This window comes from Protopterus annectens, chromosome 14.part0 (genome assembly GCF_019279795.1).
Source record: "Protopterus annectens isolate FY-2018-M chromosome 14.part0, PAN1.0, whole genome shotgun sequence".
NCBI classification, from domain to species: domain Eukaryota; kingdom Metazoa; phylum Chordata; order Ceratodontiformes; family Protopteridae; genus Protopterus; species Protopterus annectens.
This window is the reverse complement of record NC_056748.1, coordinates 50,612,352-50,634,183: the sequence shown is the minus strand read 5'-3', so window position 1 is coordinate 50,634,183 and position 21,832 is coordinate 50,612,352. Positions and strand designations below refer to the sequence as shown.

At 45.0% G+C, this 21,832-nt stretch overlaps 1 protein-coding gene across 1 annotated transcript in view; it reads right to left on the bottom strand.

Moving 5' to 3' along the window:
* DLG5 (discs large MAGUK scaffold protein 5) overlaps window positions 1–21,832 on the bottom strand; it is a 3,463,687-nt gene that overhangs the window by 2,327,051 nt on the left and 1,114,804 nt on the right. The window contains exon 12 of the mRNA XM_044055764.1: window positions 9,508–9,640. Coding sequence (XP_043911699.1) covers window positions 9,508–9,640 — 133 coding nt within the window. The remainder of the gene's footprint in view (window positions 1–9,507; window positions 9,641–21,832) is intronic.

Below are 21,832 nucleotides of genomic sequence, written 5' to 3'. Positions count from 1 at the left end.
AAGTGGATTCATAATTATCAGAATCATCCTCAGATTCAAAGGTGTCAGAAAACTCCTTGGGTAAAGTATCCCACTTTCTTTTACCAGGAAATGATTTTTTTGTATTTCTGTATTGCCTTTCTATATTTTGAATACTGTAGTTTGTTTTCTTTACCTTGTGTTTTGCTTGCATTCTGTTTAACAGCATATTAAAACTTCAAAAGAGACCACAGCTCTCTCTGTTCTGAGTCAGGCAGAAATAAGAACTGATTAATTAAGGACTCATTCATAAGACAGAAAAGGTCACTTAAGGTTAATCACTTGTTAACAGAGGGGGTGGAGCTAGGAACTAAAATTTCTATTTAAGGAGTAAACTAAAACATTTCAGAGCTTTACCAGAAAGGCTCATCCAGACTCTGCTACACTTTGCTGTGAAGGAAAGGTTAGTTTGCTGTTATTTTTGTATTTCTGTATTGCCTTTCTATATTTTGAATACTGTAGTTTGTTTTCTTTACCTTGTGTTTTGCTTGCATTCTGTTTAACAGCATATTAAAACTTCAAAAGAGACCACAGCTCTCTCTGTTCTGAGTCAGGCAGAAATAAGAACTGATTAATTAAGGACTCATTCATAAGACAGAAAAGGTCACTTAAGGTTAATCACTTGTTAACAGAGGGGTGGAGCTAGGAACTAAAATTTCTATTTAAGGAGTAAACTAAAACATTTCAGAGCTTTACCAGAAAGGCTCATCCAGACTCTGCTACACTTTGCTGTGAAGGAAAGGTTAGTTTGCTGTTATTTTTGTATTTCTGTATTGCCTTTCTATATTTTGAATACTGTAGTTTGTTTTCTTTACCTTGTGTTTTGCTTGCATTCTGTTTAACAGCATATTAAAACTTCAAAAGAGACCACAGCTCTCTCTGTTCTGAGTCAGGCAGAAATAAGAACTGATTAATTAAGGACTCATTCATAAGACAGAAAAGGTCACTTAAGGTTAATCACTTGTTAACAGAGCGGGTGGAGCTAGGAACTAAAATTTCTATTTAAGGAGTAAACTAAAACATTTCAGAGCTTTACCAGAAAGGCTCATCCAGACTCTGCTACACTTTGCTGTGAAGGAAAGGTTAGTTTGCTGTTATTTTTGTATTTCTGTATTGCCTTTCTATATTTTGAATACTGTAGTTTGTTTTCTTTACCTTGTGTTTTGCTTGCATTCTGTTTAACAGCATATTAAAACTTCAAAAGAGACCACAGCTCTCTCTGTTCTGAGTCAGGCAGAAATAAGAACTGATTAATTAAGGACTCATTCATAAGACAGAAAAGGTCACTTAAGGTTAATCACTTGTTAACAGAGGGGGTGGAGCTAGGAACTAAAATTTCTATTTAAGGAGTAAACTAAAACATTTCAGAGCTTTACCAGAAAGGCTCATCCAGACTCTGCTACACTTTGCTGTGAAGGAAAGGTTAGTTTGCTGTTATTTTTGTATTTCTGTATTGCCTTTCTATATTTTGAATACTGTAGTTTGTTTTCTTTACCTTGTGTTTTGCTTGCATTCTGTTTAACAGCATATTAAAACTTCAAAAGAGACCACAGCTCTCTCTGTTCTGAGTCAGGCAGAATTTTTCCCCTCCCTCCCACCCATTTAAGTTGTCTTGTTAAATACCACTGTCTTTCTAGTTGCCCGCCTCTTATGTTAATCTGACCATATATCTAATTTCTCTCTACTTTCACTGGCTTATGTGAGTAATCACAAAACCACACTTTTGAAATCCTACCCCTTCAATTATTTAAATTTATTGGCCATCCTACAGTATTTCATAGTACCAAAATACAAAAGTAACCACCCCTTTCAGTCCATCTTGCTGTTTTAAAAATAGTAACTCTCCACTAAACCTTAACTTTTTAAACAGGTAAAACTCAAGTTACCTACTTTCATATCTAACTTCTCTAGTGCACACTGCAGAGTGCATTCTTTTCAATCTTACCTTTAAGCATCCCTGTTACTAGCACTTTCTCTAATACCTAAAAGATCATCTCTACTTGACTCCAAGTAGACTTTTCTCTATCTGTTAAACCTAGCACTTGCTCCTACAGTACTTATTACCTTGATACGGCACTCTTATAGATAGCACCCCAAAAGGCAAACCCCATTTCTCGGTCACTCCGTCCCCGGAATCTCTTTTAAAGTTTTTTGTCTAGTCCTTCTAGCATGTCGAGGGATCAGTTGCTAGTGTCCTCTCCTGCTCAGCTGGTGAACCTGGGAATATTGAGGCAATGTTACAATTGCCTCATGTACACTGAACAACCCTCTCCTCCTCCCACAAAACACAAATACATGCGAGAGATGCAACTATACGGCCAAACTGGAGGCTGAGCTCTCTCAACATAGGACTGGCAAGACCAGTCAGGAGGAGAAGGTTACCACACACACTATAGACCCAGTCTCACATAGTACCATCACAACCTCAAATCATACACATAAACACACAAAGACATACTTTCGGCTCTGATCAAAATCTACCAAAACAGCAGAGGCCACCAAAGCAGACACCCAAACAACCACCACCTCAGAACACAACACCTGCAACACATAGAACTCACAGTCAGAGTGTCAAACAGTCACAGCCCTTAAGGCCAAACACAATGCCAGACACACTAGTCATTGGTGACTCCATAGTCAGACACACTGGCGGCGGGCTCACCAGACTGAGTAAGGAGAAGGTCACAGTAAGCTGCCTGTCGGGTGCTAGAATCCGCCACATAACGCAAGCACTCAGGTCTCTCAACAGCAGGTACAAATATGACTCAGTCATTGTCCACGCTGGTGTAAGCGACCTGAGGCGTACCTCCTTGGACTACATGAAAAGAGACATTGAGGAGCTCTCTGATTATGTAGCCCAGGCAGGTATGACCCTGACCTTGAGCAGTATCCTACCTTCACCAAGAATGATGCCACAATACAGAGATAAGATGATCAGCTTTAACAATTGGCTTAAACTCTGGTGTCATTCAAAGGGGATCCAATGTCTGTCTGCCTGGGATGACATGCTGGACAAGCCACGCTGCTTGAGGGACGGCTTGCACCTGTCACCCTGGGATTCGGATATTGGCAAAGGCTCTTGCCACCCCATAGTGCCTTTTTAGGCAAGGCTCAAATTCTAAACCTACCACCCTAGAACACAAAAAGGAAAAAACTAAGGGTAATGCTGCTCAATGCCAGAAGTCTAAATCTCAAAATGCACGCACTCGAGGCCCTTCTCAGTATGGAGAACATCGATGTCTGTGCAGTGACAGAAACCTGGTTCAAGGCTCCTGAGAGCACCCCAGCACTATCAGGTTTTACCTCTTATCATGCGTTCCGGCCCCAAAATCCGGACAATACCAAGAAAGGAGGGGTATCCATATTCATCAAAGACACCCACACCTCAAGACTGGTGGCAACGCACGATGCATCGGAGACCATCCAGGTGCAATTAACCATAGGCAAGACTGCTCTGCAAATTGTAGCATGTTACAGGCCACCCTCACAAACTCAGGAACCTCACATGGCCTTCCTGAAAACACTAGAGGGATAAATGTATCACCAAACACCATCATACTAGGTGACTTCAATTACCCTAATATAGACTGGGAACACTACTCAAGCCCAAACACCCTAGCCCAAAAGTTCCTGGAATTCATAAACTCAAATGCCATGGAACAACTAGTCACCATCCCCACAAGAGGAGAAAACATACTTGATCTCATCATCACGAACATGGGAGCACAATGTTCAACACCGGAAGTATACCCCTCACTGGTGAGATCAGATCACAAACTAATCTCGCTGGAGGTCCTCATCCCACACCCACCTGAAATAAAAAGACCACAGTAAAGAACTTCTCGAAAGCCGACTTCACACTTCTAAAGACTAGTGTGGTCTCCTTTAAGGCCCCCGAGCCGACGGAAAACAGTACTCAAGCCGCTGAATCACTTACAAATGCCTTCTACCAGCACCTGCAGGACTGCATGGATAAGGCAATCCCAAGCAAAACAAAGACTTTTTGTACCAAAGGCAAGCGTCCACTCTGGTGGACCCCAGCCATAAACAAACTCTACAACAAAAGGAGGAAGCTACTATAAGATAGAGCAAAATCCTTAAAAGGTAAGACACCCTTGATCACTATAAGTAAAAAACTAAGAGCTCTCATAAAATCATCCAAAGCAAATTTTGAGAGAAAAATAGCTAAAGACTCAAAAGACAATCATAAGGCCTTCTTTAGCTATGTTAGAAACCTGGGAGGAAACTCCCAGATATGCTCAGAACTAGTTCAAAATGATGTGAAGATTACTGATCCTACAGACATTGCCAACATACTGGCTGACAGGTTCAGTGCAAACTCCCCTCCCCAAAGGAGAGATATCTATACCAAGCGATTGCAGCCCCCAAACATCTCCAACGCCCAAGTGAGAACTGCTCTCTCCAAAGCAAAAACACAGCATCCATGGGACCTGATGGTGTCCCGGCTGTGTGCTCCACGAACTCAACGAGGAATTAAACCCACAGCTAGGACAGCTGTTTAATCATAGTCTTACCTCTGGATACGCCCAGGGAGTGGTGCACTGCAACTGTGGTCCCACTTCACAAAGGCGGTGCCTCCACCGACCCTGGAAATTACCGGCCCATTAGCTTGACAAGTCTTATCTGCAAAGCCATGGAGAGGATCATAATGGACCTCATAAATAAAGACATAGGGAATTTGCAGACTTTGGATCCATCCCAGTTTGGCTTTGTCAAAGGCAGATCATGCCTTCTAAACTTGGTTGTCTTTTTCGAAACAGTCACCAAAGCCATTGATGAGGGAAAGGCAGTCCATACAGCCTACCTCGATCTGGCGAAGGCCTTTGATACAATACCCCACTCGGGTATCATTGAAAAACTCATCAGCTTAAATGTTAACCCATACATCACAAGATGGGTTGCAAACTGGCTGAGTGACAGAACCCACAGGGTCAGAGTTGCTGGCGCCATGTCAGACTCAAAGCCTGTCACAAGTGGTGTACCACAGGGCTCAGTCCTGGGCCCACTCTTGTTTGGCATCTACTTTTCCAGTACAAGCAAACACAGGAGGGTTATGGCTGACAAAGTTTGCAGATGACTGCAAACTGGGCGCCATAGTAGAAAACACATCTGACACAGATATCCTTCAGAAGGGTCTCACAGAAGCGGATAACTTGTGCCAGAGCCATGGCCTAAAGTTAAATGCCAAAAATGCATAGTCATACCCTTCGGGAAAAACAAGGTTACCCTAGCTACCAAATAGGTGGCAATCCACTGAGTACAGAAGAAGTTATCAGGGACCTGGGGACCCAGGTTGATAGTAGTCTGTCATTCGACACCCATGTAGCTAAAGTAGTTAGGAAGACCTTCTACATTGCCCACCTTATCATGAAGGGATTCTCATCTAGATCAAGGGAGGTCATAGTCTCCCTATACTCATCACTCATCAGACCAATGATTGAGTACAATGCCCCATTCGAATGTATCTGACCCGACACTTGCAGCAGCTGGAGAGGCCACAAAGTTCCTCACCAAAAGGATAAAGGGTCTCAAACATCTGTCCTATGCTGCCCGACTGAAAGAACTCCAGCTCTATTCAGTCGCACGCTTGCTCAGAGGTGATCTTTGCCTAACATACAAGGCCATGTCAAACCCAGATTTGATGAATATGCTTCACCTCAAAAATCTAGATCCGTCAGAGCCACAAGGCGGAGACTTAAACCTCGACACGGCTATTAATAGGACGTGCTGGAGGGATAGATTCATCACCCAAAGACTCCCTATGCTGTGGAATAAAATCCCGGTATATGTGAGGCAGAGCACCTCGCTGGCCTTGTTCAAGAGAAATCTTGACCAATGGATGGGAGATCGCAGATATACCCCAGGGATTACCTCAGTGTCACTGCTCAACAGAGGCACAGCAAAATAATGGGTATAGTTCCCCATACTAAAGGGGTGGCGTAAGCCACAAAACTATGGGCTAGGCTTGTAAATGCCCTCGGGCAGATAGCCTAGTATGAACCTATGAACCTATGAACCTATGATTCAGAGGAAGGGAGAAGTCTGGATCTGTCCAAGGAAATCAAATCCTCAGCTGACCTAACTAGATCTTATTGATAGCCCTGAATGTGGGAGCCGATAGGCCTAAAATAGGGCAAAGTGGATGAAGCTCTTGTGTGATGCCTTAGGCTTAGGAATAAAGGCATCATCCACACTAGGACCCAGCAAACAACCGACTCCCAGTGGTGGTGGGTCAAGCAGTCTCCTTATGATGAGAGGAACCGTCATTAGTTTTAGAGCAGTCATCAGAAGCTGTAACCTGCAAAGAGGCCCTGGACTCAACCAAAAAGCTAAGTTCTTCAGCTTGTAAGAAAGTAGAGACCCAGAGATGTATCTGACTCTGAATGGATCTCTACAGTTGCTTGTGCCATGACCTCAGTTGCTGAAGGGGGCTGCGAAAGTGCCTCACCTTCTTCAATGATCATAAGTCTAGGAGGACTGACAGACAGCGAATGAGCATTGTCTGAGGCGCTTTTCTTTTTTACGCCTAGGGAGATCAACTTCAGCTTAACCAGTGGACAACACAGTATGTGAAGGGCCTAATGACTCACTAAAATGTTTAGCTAAAATCTCAGCTCTGCGCTTGATTGTTCTGCTATTAAAGCAAACACAGAACTGAAAGTTAGAAATGTCATGTTCTGAGTCGAAACAAGTCACACAAAAAGAATGACAGTCCCAGTGTGAGATCTGCTTGCTACAGCGGAGACAGTTATTAACTTTCTCGGACATTAGCTAAAAAAAACACACGAAAAGTCCCCCAAAAGGCTAGTTAAGTTCAGACATCTTCTTTCTCTGGTGTGGACCAACCAATAACACTTGGTGCTGAGCTTCAGGCTCCGACGGCAAGAAAGAAATGAGGTCATTGTGCCAAGCTGACTTCTTTTATATCCAGACATTGTGACATCGGACAAGGTGTCCACTGTCTTTCTGAGGAGGAGAAAACTGTCTGGTAGTCAGGCCGGCCAAGGGCTTCCATGGGTGGAAATTCCATAAGTTAGGACTGCAATAATAAAACAAGAAGAACATCTTAACTTTAATGCAATTTTAAGAAAACAGAAATCAAAATCTACACCATGACTGAAGTACTGAATACTGTAAAGGAAATAAAAGAACTGGAGGTGAGATCTTTAGAAAATGGAAGGAAAACATTACATAGAAGTAAATGGAATTTGTGGGAGCAGTAAATACAGAACAATATTCAGGAGTAGGAGTGAGATTTAAGGAAAAACAGGAACTGAGCAATTTCTACAGTTGTTGTGTCTTTTGGCTTTTCCCAGTTAGGGGTCGCCACAGCAGAACTCCAGTCTGCTAATGATTGGCAATAGATTTTTACGTGCCGAGTTGCCGTCCCTGACGCACAACCTTTAACAAAGGTATGCCCATTCACGCATGCCTCTACAAAGAAGACGCTCTAGCTGAGAATCGAACAGGATCACGTCTTACTGTGAGGTGACAACGCTACCGCAGCACCACAGTGTTGCAGCATATTAAAATTATATACTGCATGAAAATAAAAAGTGTTTCTGTGGTTTCCTTTCTATTAATGTATGAGTACCTATGTATGTCTTTATTTATTTACTTATTGGTTTTGTTTACCAGGCAAGTCCGGCTGGGCACAAAGTCCCACTTTCAGTGGAGGCCCAGGGAGAAATGTTCCATTTTACAGAATGAGTAGACGGCAGTTATGAAAGATTTACATAACAAATGTACATACATACATACATAAGACTAATAATGACATGACAATCAAAAAATAATAAATATACATACATATAAAAGTAAATAAACAGAATTGTGACTTTAGGACAGTTAATAAAAACATAACAGTTAAAATCAATACAGTAAAATATTAACTAGTATAAAACTTATAAGAGTCTAGTTAAACAGAACCAGCTGAAAATGGATATTGAACAGGAGACAGTGAAGTAATTACAGAATGAAAATAATTAAATAATTATAATGAAGTGATTATAAGATACTTTTTTATAAAGTAATTTAATAAAGATGTTAAAAAACGACTTGACTCTCTCTGTCCAGTGCTGACTCGTTGCTACCAAGCCAATGGTACAAGGAACCTGTAACATAACATGGAGGCAGCCTTCTCTACAACTTTAAAGTAATTAAAGGTACTCTTGTTTAAATAATTTTATAGGAACATTCACTGACAGAAGGTTCCACTATCTTAAAAACCACCTCAGACACTGGAGAAGAGATGAAAGGTCTCTCAGGTGCCTTGTTCTTTGTTGTTAACGATTCTACTATGGTTTGCTTTGAGGCAGAAAAAGATGTTGGTGTTGAACCTACAGTAGAAGGTCTTTCACAATCCTATAAACCGGAAGCTAAACAGAAAAAGAATGCCTGTATAAACATACATAAACACATCCATAATCAATCTTATCTATGCCAAAGTGATTAAGAAGAAAACTCTGCACAAATCTCAGACTTGGCAGGGATATACATTTCCTATTCATACTTTGTAGAGATATTTTTCTCTCTCCACACCAACACTCTAGAAAACCATGCTCCATTATGACACAATATCAATCACCCACAAACAGAACCATAGGAAAACAGCTTAAAACATTCAACTTGCAGAATAATTCTCTTAGGGAAAAACGGAATAATCTAAACAATGATATTTACAGAAAAATTGAAAGGAAAAGCTGAACAGTCTACAGCAGCAAAAAAAATGTATGCAGCATACTACTGCAGTTCACGAATGGTATACTTTTACTATTATTAAACTTTTCTGTTTTTATTAAACAAACACAATACAATGCAAGAAAGCAAGTATAATGAGCCTGAAAACAGGCCAAGGGAAGAGATACATACATACAAAAAAAATATATATATATATATATCTTAATTAACATTTTGGTGGCCTATGCCCAAATATTAAATGCAAACTCTGTCAAGAAAAAAAAAACAATAAAAAAACAATAAGAAAGCACTTAATGAAAACATCAAAACTAATTTTAGGAAGAAAAGACTGACGACTTTTACTAAACAGTTTTGAAAATAAGCAGCCTGAAACAATCAGGAGATCAAACAAGCACTTTATGCAACAAAGAAGATCTAGAAAGGGAGAGCAGTGCAGTGTCGTGTTGGGTAGGAGATGGTACTACACAGATTGGGAAACTTTCGACAACAGAGTGGTCTTTGTTTTACTCCTTTGAGTTGCAGAGGGTAGACCCACTTCTGTCAGATCAGAAGCTCCTAATGGACACATTCTTAGGCCTTTTTCGTATCTTTAATTATATTAATGAATTACATGCATGTAATCCAAATTTACAGCACACCGATAATAACTGCTGCCAAAAGCACAGGTAGATACGCCACTGTCACTAAATGAAATTGAGATGTTACCTCAATCTACACAGCTGAAAAAGAAATCAAACTCCTTAGGAGCATTTAACACACAGTACTAACCCTGTCCTTTTCAAACTCAACAACTTCCGTTTCCCATTCCAACGAGTCTGTATCTATCGCTGAATCATGAGAACTGTGAGCCATTAACTGACGAAATCTGGCCTCCTTCTCAAACTGGTTTTCCAACTTCTCTCTGTGGAAAAAAAAAATAAGACAATATGAGAAAATTTTCTTTACCACCCTTATCAGCTCATCGGCACTGGGAGAGCAGAGCTTACTACTTAAAAAATACATGAATGAGTGACTTCGTAACAAACACCATAAAAAAAGTCAGCATTTTATTTTACTTCTAATTTGTTAATTTGGTTAGAGCACCAAGTTCAGCAGGCCATTTCCGGTTCAGGCTGGAAATAAAAAGGATGTGGGGTACTAACATTAGAGATAACATGGCTGAGGCATTTAGTGCAAGCATGAAGGACAAGATTGCTTATCGAGGGAGAGGCAGGCACACATGCAAGCTGACTGTCTTGATGATGACTGGGAATGCAACAGCACAGTGCCTCCTGTGGGTGGTTAGGGCACTACTGCTGATGTCATCCACTTCTGGAAGTGAGGGGAGGAGCAGTAATGATGCCCACTGAACATCCCTCCCATGAGTTGTCATTCAACAGGCCCAAAGGAGGTAAGGAGAAAAACAAAATGAAAAAATCTCAAGCCACTCCTGATGGTTGTCTACTTGAAGGCCCTGCTTGGCTGACTCTTGTGGTGATGGGAGAATGAATACACTGGCTGACCAGTAGTGAAGGGCTTATAACTGGCAGGTAGTGGGGGCAAAAAGCAGCAGACAAAAAACAGTAATACAAAAGTACTCATTTTAATACTGCCTTCTGTAATCAGTGTTACAAAATTTCACTTAGCAACACAATATCTACACCGCCAAGCATTTCAAACAAGTACAACAAGCTACTTCCATTAAGCAAATACAATGCATGCCACAGTTTTCATCCCACACTCACATTTATCTGTAAGTTTCTAGAAATATTACTTTATTTACTTCAAGGAAAATGACACCCTCCAACGTAGTTAACTTTATCTTAGAAATATATTTCTCTCTGTGATATCACTAGACATTATTTAGTGCCTAGAACTCTTCAGTGCCTTTTAATTTCTTCACTTACAATTTCGCTGCCATAGATAATGAAGACCTAGGGGTGAAGAAAGTGATAAAGATATGGAAGGTTTTGTTTAATAAAAAGTTATGTCTTACCATAATTTGGCATCTGTGTTGCCTTCCTTCATTCATCCTCAAGATAGGGTCTCAGATCCAACCCTCAGATCCATCTTGGCCACATTCTTGGATCCAACTCTCAAGCTCGTCTCTCATACCCACAATGCCCTGCATCCACCAACTACCTCAGATCAAGTTTGCCAAATCCAGACATGCAACATTCAGAGATCAAAGACCAGCAGAAGAGGCTCAGAGATAGGGCATAATAGTCCCTTCATTAATGATCCAGGTTCCTCAAGAAGAAAGGGCAGGAGGATGGTTGGGTGGGAAAGTGAGGATGAATGATGGAAGACAACACTGATGCCAAGTTACAGTAAGACATAACTTTTTAAAATGATGTTGTCGCCTTCATTCTTCCTCACGATAGGGTCAGGGTCCCCAGATATGTCAACCCTGTGTGGCCCTCATGAAAGGATATGCAGGAGCACCATTGAACCAAAGGAGGCCCTGCTCCTGGAAATAACATCCAACTTGTAATGCAACATAAAGGTGTGATTATTAGACCATGAAGCTGACGCACAGATATCAATGAAGGTTCTAGAAAAGAAAGCCGAGGAAGTAGCCATAGCTCTGGAAGAATGTGCCCTAGGAGCTCTTGGTAAATTCCTATCCTTTGGATAAGTAAATGAATGAAATGCAGTCGGAAATCCATTTTGCCAAGGTAATTTTTTGATACCGTTTGTCCAAGTCTATTAGAAGAGAAGGTTATAAAAATCTGACCAGACTTCCTGTGTCGTTTGATCCTGTGCAGGTAAAAATGGAGTTGTCTATGAATGTCAAGAAAATGAAGGACATATTCCTCTTTGACAGAGAAATTGGAAAAGAACACTAGCAGTTGTAAGGACTGACTGATACTGTTCTCTGTAGCTACTTTAGGCATAAAGAATGGATTAGTGCATAAGGACACTGTCTTTATGGAACAGCATGTAAGGAGGTTTAGAGGATAAAGCTTGAAGCTCAGAAATCCTTTTTGTGAAAGTAGCTTCCACCAAAAGGGCCATCTTCCAGGATAGAAATTTCATGTCACAACTAGCTGCTGGTTCAAAGGGTCCCTGTGTCAATGCCTGCAGCACAAGGTTAAGTTCCCATGAAGGGAAGGATCCCTAACTGGAGACCTTAATAAGAACACACCTTTCATGAAGGATTTGGATAGCCTGATCATGAGCAAAGAATGTGATTGACTTGCTGTATGAAAATTGGAAATAGCAGCTAACTGCAATTTGATAGTGGAGAAGCTAGCACCTTCATCGAAAAAGGTCCTGAGAAACTGCAACACATCTGAAATAGGTGCCAAGAAGGGGTTGATGTTCCTGCTTTTGGCCCAGCTAACAAATCTCTTCCACTTATCACTGTAAACATTTTTTGGTGGAAGCCTTTTGCGATGCCACAGGAATTTTTCAAACCGAGGACTGAAGCCTGGACTGTCTCATTAGGGTTGGAAGTGGAGAAATCAAGAGGTCAATTTGAGGGATCGAAGGTTTGGATGTTGCATACCTGATGGGTGAGAAAGAAGGTCCTGACTGGGCTCTAGCATCCATGGAGGATATTTCAGATGAGACCAGAGGAAGGGGAACCACACCTGATGAGGCCAGAAGGGGACAATGAGGACGACTGAGCTCTTCAACCTGCTTGCCTTCAGAAGAAACTTCGGGATGAGCAGAAGAGGATGGTAAGCAAACAGGAGACCCAGAGGCCAATCGTGGACTACAGCATCCCTCAGGGACTCCCCCGCAGAAGGGATCAGAGCGAAGAACTTTCTGCACTTGTTGTTGAAGGAAGGGGCAAAGACGTCCCAGCAAGGCTGACCCCAACTGCTGTAGATAATGTCTGCTACTAACTGGTTGAGGGACCACTCATGCGGAATCAGGAGCGATCTGCTGAGTGTGTCTGCCAGATCGTTGTTTTTCCTCCGGATATGCATTGCAATTAGAAGGCGGTCTGAAGATAGTGCCCATTCCCACACTTTCACGGCCTCCCTGCAGAGAGGGTAAAAACGGGTTCCTCACTGCTTGTTGATTTACAAGACAACTGACATGTTGGCAGTGTGTACCACAATAGTCTCCACGGGGAGAACGTCGTGAAAGGCATGCAAACACTAGGAGGACAGCTCTTATCTTGGACACTGATATGCAGCCTGGTCTCTGGAGGTGCCCACGTACCTTGGACCATCTTCCCATTGTAATGCCCCTCCGCCTGAACTGCGAAGCATCCGTGGTCACGGTGGCTATCAGGGGGTTGTTCAAAAATGGTCTGCCAAGAATAACATTGTCCGACTGAATCCACCGACTGATATGACACCTGCAAATGGGAGTCAATCTGATGTGAATGGACAAGGGCTGAGACAGAATGGCCCACTGATTGGCTAGCATCTACTATAGAACCCGCATGAAAAACTTGGCTAGGGTAGCTAAAAGAATAGCTGCAGACATGGACCCTAGGACCTGCAGGATCAACCGAACTGTGGAGGCTTGCAGGGCTAAAAGCTGCTGTACCTGATTCCTCATGGCTATTTGATGTAGAGGGAGAGAAACTACCTGATCTTTTGTGCTGAGCTGCATAACTCCGAACTCTAGATTCTGAACATGAGTAGGGGTGGACTTGCTCATGTCCATGGAGGTGCCCACGGAGTGCGATAACTGGAGTAAGTAGTCCCTGGCTTGGATTAGTTGATGCCCCATGGGAGAGGTTAGGACCCAATTGTCTAAATATGGAAACACTTGGAATCCCCCGAGCCTCAGCTGAGCAGCTACAACTGCCATGCAACTGGTGAACACCCAGGGGGCTGTGATGAATCCAAAGGGCAGTGCTCTGAAATGGTAGTGATTGGCTCCCAGCCGGAAGTGCAGATATCTCCTAGAGCATCTATTCTGATGTGATAGTACAAGTCCTTGAGATCTATTGAGCACATCCAGTCATCCTTGTGCAACAGTGGCAGAATGGACCGAACCATAACCATTTGGAACATCGCCTTCTTCATGTATTCTGTTAATCTGCTGAGATCCAGGATAGGTCTTAGGTCCCTTGTCTTTTGTGGCACCAAAAAAAAAGTGGGAGTACGTTCCAAACCCTCTCTGTTCAGTTGGGACCTCCTGGATGACTCTTTTTTGCAACAGTTGTCAGATTTTCTGTGCTGCCTGTTCCCTTTTACTGGGTGGCACATCGGGAAGGCTTTTGGAGTTTGGAGGTGGTACAGAAAAGGGATTATAATAATCTCTGGATATTACGCTTAGCACCCAATGGTTTTGATTCAATTACGTCCAAGTTTCAGGGTGCAAAGCTAGTCACCCTCCAACTGCCTCCGAAGATGGACAGTCGGGCAGTGCTTCAGGAGAGCTGGTAGAGCTTATCAGGAGGGGGTTCCCTAAAACTCTGGTTCTGCTGCCCCCTCTGCCTCTAGGGCGGTGTCTGCCATCAAACTCTCCCCCTTGCCTCTAGACGAGGGTTCTCCGTGTGGGTCCTGGAAAGGCCCTTGGGGATTGCAGAACCACATTTTCTTGCCCCCACATTGGTTCCTGGAGTAGGACCTCTGGGGAGTGGGTAGAAAACTTGATTCCAACAGCAGAGAGGGCCTTCCCATCCTTCTTGTTGTGGGTAAGGAGTGTCTCTAACCGAAACCCCAAAAAGACAGGAGCCATCATAAGGGGCACTGACAAACAATGCCTTAAAGGGCTCCATAAAATCACATAGCCTCATCGAAGCATGCCTGGTTAGGGAAAGTCCTGGACCGGCTGCTCTAGAGGTGCCCTCTGTGATATGGAAGATAAACCACATTGATGAGTTGGTGATAGGCGAAAGAATGGACAGCAAGAAATAAACTTTTTTAAATTCTTCTACAGGCATGGACTCAGAGAGAAGCTGAAAGTTATTTGAGCAGGTCCCTCTAGAGCTGACTGAAATGAGCCATATAGTTTAACGACCTCAGTGCAAAGATTGCTAAGATGTAAACCCTCTTCCCAATTCTGTCCAACACTCTGGACTCATTGTTCGGTGAATGGACAATGGCAGCTTCTTCCACCAGCTCATTCTTTGTGGCTGCTGTCACCATGACAGCATCAACTATAGGGGCCCTTACTCCAGTGTTTCCTGTCTGCAGGGGGCATTAGAAACCTATTGGGCCACTTGGATATGGGCTCAATGGTGTCCAGTTCTTTCCATGCATGGCGAGACACTAAGTCTACCAGGGCATCTGCTGAGGGGGTTAAACAGGACATAGATGGGCCCGTCCTGAATGCCTCCAAGAGAACTAACTCCTCAAAGGAAAAACGTTGGGCACACCACCCACCTATCTGCTTCAGGATCTCTAAAATGCCTCCGAAGGAGACATCTTCAGGTGGTGATGGGGGGATCCTTCCCCTTTATCGAAGTCAATATCCTTGGTTAAAGACTCGAAGGGGGAGTCCACGTGCCTCCTTTTGTACATCTTCTTCCAAGGGACTTCCTCAGCTGGGTATTCTGGGGAAGTATCGGAAGAAGGGGATCTCTCCTGAGCAGGGAAATCTTGCAGGCTGCTTGGGATGGGAAGACTTGTGGCAGGATGAGAGACAGTAAGGCCTGGATCTGATGGAGGTAAAGGGGCAGACTTAGTAGCCTGTGTGGTCAAATCTCCAACCCAGGAGAAAACTCTCTTCACTATCTGGAAGGCCAAAGGACCAGGAGAAGCCCTTTCCACTTCCCGCGGAGCCAAAACTACAGAGGAAAAATGGGGAGGACTTGCACTAGATCTAGGGCCCCCAGAATGGACTGGACCCGAGCAATTGAGTGCCGAAGAGAATAAGGGAAGAGATGGCTCCAAAAAGGACAAGGACAATCCCAGACCCCCGGACCCTGCATTGATGCCACTGGTACTAGACTCGCTCTGCTCCGAAAAGGCCAGAACAGGGCTCGTCAAGGGCATCCTCAAAGTCAAGGAATAAGAAGTTATGTTCTTACCATAATGTTCCATGTTAGTTGTCTTCTTCTTGCCTTCTTTCTTGCTGGATGGGTTCGGAGCCGATCCTCGGCTCCGACTCGGCCTATACTATAGCTCGAGAGCTATTTTTACCGGCTCGAGGCAGCCCTATAACCCACAATACCATGCGCTAACTCCCCAGATCTCGTTTGGAAGCTAAGACATAGTATAAATATAATATCATAATCCTCACTGCAAGTACGGGCTCCCTGCCAGTAACACTAAGGATACGGGGAAACCGTAACATGTTGCATCTCCAGAAATGGAAGGACTCAGAGACCTCAAGTCTATCCAGGCTAGGGGGGCAGGAGGGAGGGACGCAAGAAAGAAGGCGAGAAGAAGACAACTAACATGGAACGTTATGGTAAGAACATAACTTCTTAATGTTAAGTTGTCATTCTCGCCTTCATTCTTGCTGGATGGGACAGCGTCCCTAGCATCTTAGTCCTGGATGGCTCAATGGAACAGACTCCTGAGTACAGTGGAACCAAAGTCAGCTCTATTTCTGGAGGCTATATCAAGTTTGTAATGGGCAATAAAGGTATGTTTGGAAGCCCATGTAGCTGCTGCACATATGGCATCTAACGGTAACCTTGCTTGAAATGCCGTTGATGTTGATAGTGCCCTGGTTGAATGAGCCTTAGGCCTAGACGGAAGTCGCTTGTGTCTCAACTCATAGACAAAGGTAATAATAGATGTCAACCATCTGGAAAGAGTAACCTTCGATACCGGAAGCCCTTTCTTTCCTGCAGCATAAGAGAGAAAGAGCTGGTCCGACTTTCTGAGTTGTTCTGTCCTGTCTAGATAATACCTTAATTGGCGATGAACATCTAATGAATGTAATTTCTGTTCAGCCCTGTTGGCATAGTCTGGGAAGAAGACAGGAAAGTCAATGGAGTGGTTTAGATTTGCTTCCGAGGACACTTTCGGTAGGAAGGAAGGGTTTGTTCTGAGAGTTACCCTGTCTTTGTGAAAGACTAAATAAGGGGGACGGACAGACAAGGATTGAAGTTCCGATACCCTTCTGGCAGATGTTATGGCTACTAAAAACAGAGTTTTCCAAGAAAGAAGCTTGAGGGAGCAAGAAGCTGCAGGTTCAAAAGGAGGCAGGATCAATGAGGTTAGAACTAAACTCAAATCCCATTGTGGAGGTGGATCTTTAACTGGAGGTCTAAGCAGAAAGATGCCCTTGAGGAAGGTTTTACAGAGTTTGTGGGACATAATATTTGCTTCTGAGAGACCAACATGAAAATTAGCAATGGCCGCTAATTGTACCCTGATAGTGGCCGACGATGACCCTGAATGAAAAAGCTCCGCCAGAAAGTCTAGAACCTTATGAATGGGTGCATGGAAAGGATATAAGGACCTAGTTTGTGCCCAGTGCGAAAAACGCTTCCATTTACTCGCATATGTCTTCCTAGTATTGGACTTATGGGAAGCCAGAATGATATCACGAACAGGAGGAGAACTAAGGGGAAGCCTGGCTATGGCTGGAAGTGGAGCAACCAAGCTGTGAGGTTGAGGGAATGAAGAGACTGATGCAGCTTGCCCGTGAGATGGGTCAACAGATCCGGAAGGGGTTCCAGATGCCAAGGCTGTTCCAGTAGGTAACTGTGCAGGAACGGAAACCATACTTGTCGAGGCCAAAACGGGGCAATGAGGATCATTTTGGATCTCAATGCGGTTGCTTTCTGAATTAATTGCGGGATCAATGGTAAGGGAGGAAAGGCATATAGAAGACCCCGGGGCCAATCGTGAACAACAGCGTCTCTGGGGGATTGGCCTGGTAGAGGGAAGAGTGTGAAGAAGTCGAGACACTTGCTGTTTTGAGGAGTTGCGAAAAGATCGCAGCAAGGCTGGCCCCACTTCTGAAATATTCTGTCTGCTACCGCTTGATTTAGAGACCACTCGTAAGGCATGAGGATAGTTCTGCTCAATCTGTCCGCTATGACGTTGGACTTCCCGGGGATGTGCGTTGCTATTAGAAACCGTTGAGAGGAAATCGCCCATTGCCAAAGTCTGAGTGCTTCTCGACATAGGGGGTAGGACTTTGTTCCGCCCTGCTTTTTTATGTACCACACCACAGACATATTGTCCATTTGAATTGCTATAGTCCCTGTGGGAAGAGAGCTCTGAAGGGCTTGCAACGTCAAAAGCACCGCCCTCATCTCCAGGACATTTATGTGCAGTTGGCGTTCTGATTGTTGCCATGTGCCCTGGACTGTCCTGCCCTGATAATGCCCCCCCCCACCCGATCAGGGAGGCATCTGTTGTCACCGTGGCAACTGGGGGGGGGGCAAAGGGTCTGCCCTGAAAAAGCTGAGGGGAAACCATCCACCAGGAAAGATGATTCTTGCAAGATGGGGTTATCAAAATGTTGTGAGTCATTGGTAGCTGTTGAAAGGACCACTGAGAAAACAGCATCCACTGAAGGAGCCTCATGTGGAAGCGGGCTAATGGGAGTAGAAGAATTGCCGCTGCCATGAGGCCTAACGCTTTCAATACTAGCTTGACTTGAACTCTGTTGGGCAGAAACAGGGACTGAACATTCCGCCTTATGTCTGTCACTCTCTGAGGTGGTAATGTTGCAGACATTTCTGTGGTGTTTAATACGGCGCCTATAAAGTTTATACATTGACAAGGCGACAAGGAGGATTTTGCAAAATTTATAGAAATACCTAGACTGTTGCAAAGTTGAATAGTGTAATCCCTGGCCATTATAAGATGCTGCTTGATGGTAGCGGAAATGAGCCAGTCGTCTAGATATGGAAACACCTGGAATCCTTTTTGTCTCAGGTGAGCCATGACCACTGCCAAGCATTTGGTGAACACCCGGGGGGCTGTGGTGAGACCAAAGGGCAGGGTTCTGAATTGATAATGACTGGCTCCCAGCCGGAAGCAGAGAAACCTCCTGGAGCGCCTGTGTATCTTTATATGATAGTACGCGTCCTGGAGGTCTAAGGAGCACATCCAGTTGTCTCTGCCCAAAAAGGGTAGAATGGACTGCAGTGTTACCATCCGAAATTTTGTCTTTCGCACAGAGTTGTTCAATCTGCTGAGGTCCAAAATGGGTCTCCAGTCTCCAGTCTTTTTTGGTACCAAAAAGAATCTGGAGTAGATTCCGGATCCTAGCTGATCTGCTGGGACTGCCTGGATGACTCTTTTTTCTAACAGCTTTTTTATTTCTAGCTGAGCCTGACCCCTTTGTGCGGGTGGTACGTCTGGTAGGGGTCTTGGCGGTTGTACCGGAGGGGAAGTGAAGAGAATTTTGTAACCCTCGGATATGATCTTCTGTACCCATGTGTCTTGGGAGAGGGATTGCCAGGCTTCCGGGTACAGAGATAATCTTCCCCCAACTGCCTCCGAAGGCAGGCAGTTGGGCAGCTTCTCAGGGAAGCTGAAAGGGTTGGTCAGGGAAAGATTCCCTGGAACCCTGGTTCTGTGGACCCCCTCTGCCCCTGGGGCGGCGTCTGTTATTATTCCCCCCTCTGCCTCTAGGGGAAAATTCACCACGTGCGGCAGGCACGACTCCCTGTGGTTTGTGGAACCACATCTTTCCACCCCTCTGTCCCTTAGGATAAGGTCTAGAAGGTGTGGAAAAATGGACTCCTACGGCAGAGAGAGTCTTACCATCTTGCTCGCATCTGGTGAGGGTATTCTTCACCTGAGGTCCAAACAATTCTGAACAATCAAAGGGAGTGTTGGTGAAGGACGCCTTGAAGGGATCGGCAAAGTTACAGAGTCGCATCCAAGCGTGACGTCTCAAACCAACACCTGTGCCAGCGGCCCTACTCGCTCCATCGGCTGCGTAAGAGATAAGCAGCATGGAGGAGTTAACAATGGAGTTCAGGGTGGCCAGCTGGGAGTTTATCTTGTCCTGATACCCCGCAGCAGAAGGATCCTGTACCGTTTCACCCAGCTCTTTGAGCAAGTCTCTCTGAAGGCGGGTGAAATGACATACATAGTTCAGCGAACGCATAGTAAAGGTCGCTGAAGCAAATGTCCGCTTGCCGTACCTGTCCATGGTCCTGGACTCTTTGTTAGGAGGATGAACAAGTACAGAAGGATCAGCCAATTCCTTCTTAGTGGCTGCTGCTACCACCATAGCATCAACTGAAACGCCTTTGGTGAGAAAGGATTTGTCCTCTGGTGCAGAAATAAATTTAGAAGGCCTCCTAGGGGTAGGTTCCACTGAATCAGAAGCTGCCCACGCCTTTCTAGCCACTACCTCCATTAGTGGGTCGAAAGGGGGAGACACCCAGGAGGTGGATGGGCGAGATCCAAAAGCGTCAAGGTAAACCGACTCATCCTCAGAAGGTTTAAGAGTGGACCAATTTCCCCTCTGTTTTAGGATCTCTAGGATGTCTGAAAAGGAGACATCCTCAGAGGGGGATCTGGGGGAACCCTCCGACTCATCCAAGTCGGTGTCCGACGTGACAGACTCGGGGGGAGTCTATGTGCTTCCTCTTGCACTTTCTTTTCCTAGGGGGTTCCCCTGAAACTTCAGGGGAGCCCTTGGAAGAGGTGGAGACACCCACGGTGGGTACCCTACACTTTGGATCTCTGCTGTCAGATGTAGGAGGATGGCCAGAGACCGTAACAGGCACTGTAGAGGGAGGAGCTGCAGAACTTAACCTTGGAGTGGACACTGGGTCCAGCACGCTCCTCATCACCTCGAAGGCTCCCCTATCAGATACCAAAGGTAGTCCCGGCTCCGAAGAGACCGGAACCGCCCCTGGCACCGACAGAGATGGCTCCGAGAATGATGTCGGGGCCGAACTAACCAGAGCTGAAGCTCCGACAGGGAGAGCGGGGTCGGACAAGGGTCCAATGCCACTCGCCCCCTCGGAGCCGACAATGGAGTCCCGGCGCCCAGACCTCTCCACGGACGGAATCAATGAAGAGGTCGGAGCCAACGACACCGGAGCCGAAGGTGGGAGTATCGGCTACGAAGTGGGTAAGGTTACAGTTCCGACAAACTCCGGCTCCGAACTCGAGGTGAGTCGGAGGAGGAAGCGATAGCGGTACCGGAGGAGCCACAGTCTGGTGAGAAGGGCTCTGGAGCATTTGGGCTAGTGCCTGAGATTTTATGAGCCTACTGACCACCCTCTCGATGTCGTGGTCGGAGAGCCTGGATGACCTAGATGAGTGAGTCCTATGACTCCGCTCCGCTAGGAGAGGGGATCTCGGAGCCGATCGGACGGAATCTAGCGAGGGGGACCTAGAGCGCTTGCGCGCTGGGGTCGACTCCGATGCTGGTTTCGGAGCGGATACCACTTTGCCCACCTCGGATCCGGATGGAACCGATGTCGGAGCCATCTCAATAACGCCAGCCCTCGACTCAGAAGCTGGAGCCGAGGGTTTGGCGGTTTTTGAATACTTCCCCGAGCCAGACTTGGACGGGGAGTCATCGGGCTTTAACAAGCCCCTTAAGATGAGCTTATTATGCCTCTCATGCAGGACTCGAACTAAAACCGTGACAGATGGAACAAGAGTCCTGCAGGTGTAAAGGCCCCAAGCAATAGACACAAGAAGTGTGACCGCCTGTCAGAGACATTTTCTGACAGCACGAGTCACACTTCTTGAATCCCGAGACCTTAGTGTCTTTGGACATAGTCCTAACCACAGTAAACACAGTCAGTCCACACACACTCAACTTAAAATTAAAAAAAAAGTTAAGGGAACTGACTAAATCCACACACACAGACACTGTAAGGGGTGGTGAAACTAAGGTAAAGCCCGTAGGCCCAAAGATAAAAATTAACTAAAGAAGGGAAGAAGGGCTACAAAAAGGGTTGTATGAATAAGGCAATTAGTAGGGACCTAAACAAGGGTAACTAACTGGAAAAACTACCTGAAAATTTAGTTTAATAGAATAAATCTCTTTACTGACCTGAGCCAGTAAAAACAGACAACCTCGCAGCGAAGCGGCAAATGAGATCTGGGGAGTTAGCGCATGGTATTGTGGGTTATAGGGCTGCCTCGAGCCGGTAAAAATAGCTCTCAAGCTATAGTATAGGCCGAGTCGGAGCCGAGGATCGGCTCCGAACCCATCCAGCAAGAATGAAGACGAGAATGACAACTTAACATTATAGCTTCCTTTGTGCCTTGTCCGACATACAGGGCAGTCCGAATCCCATGGCTCTGAA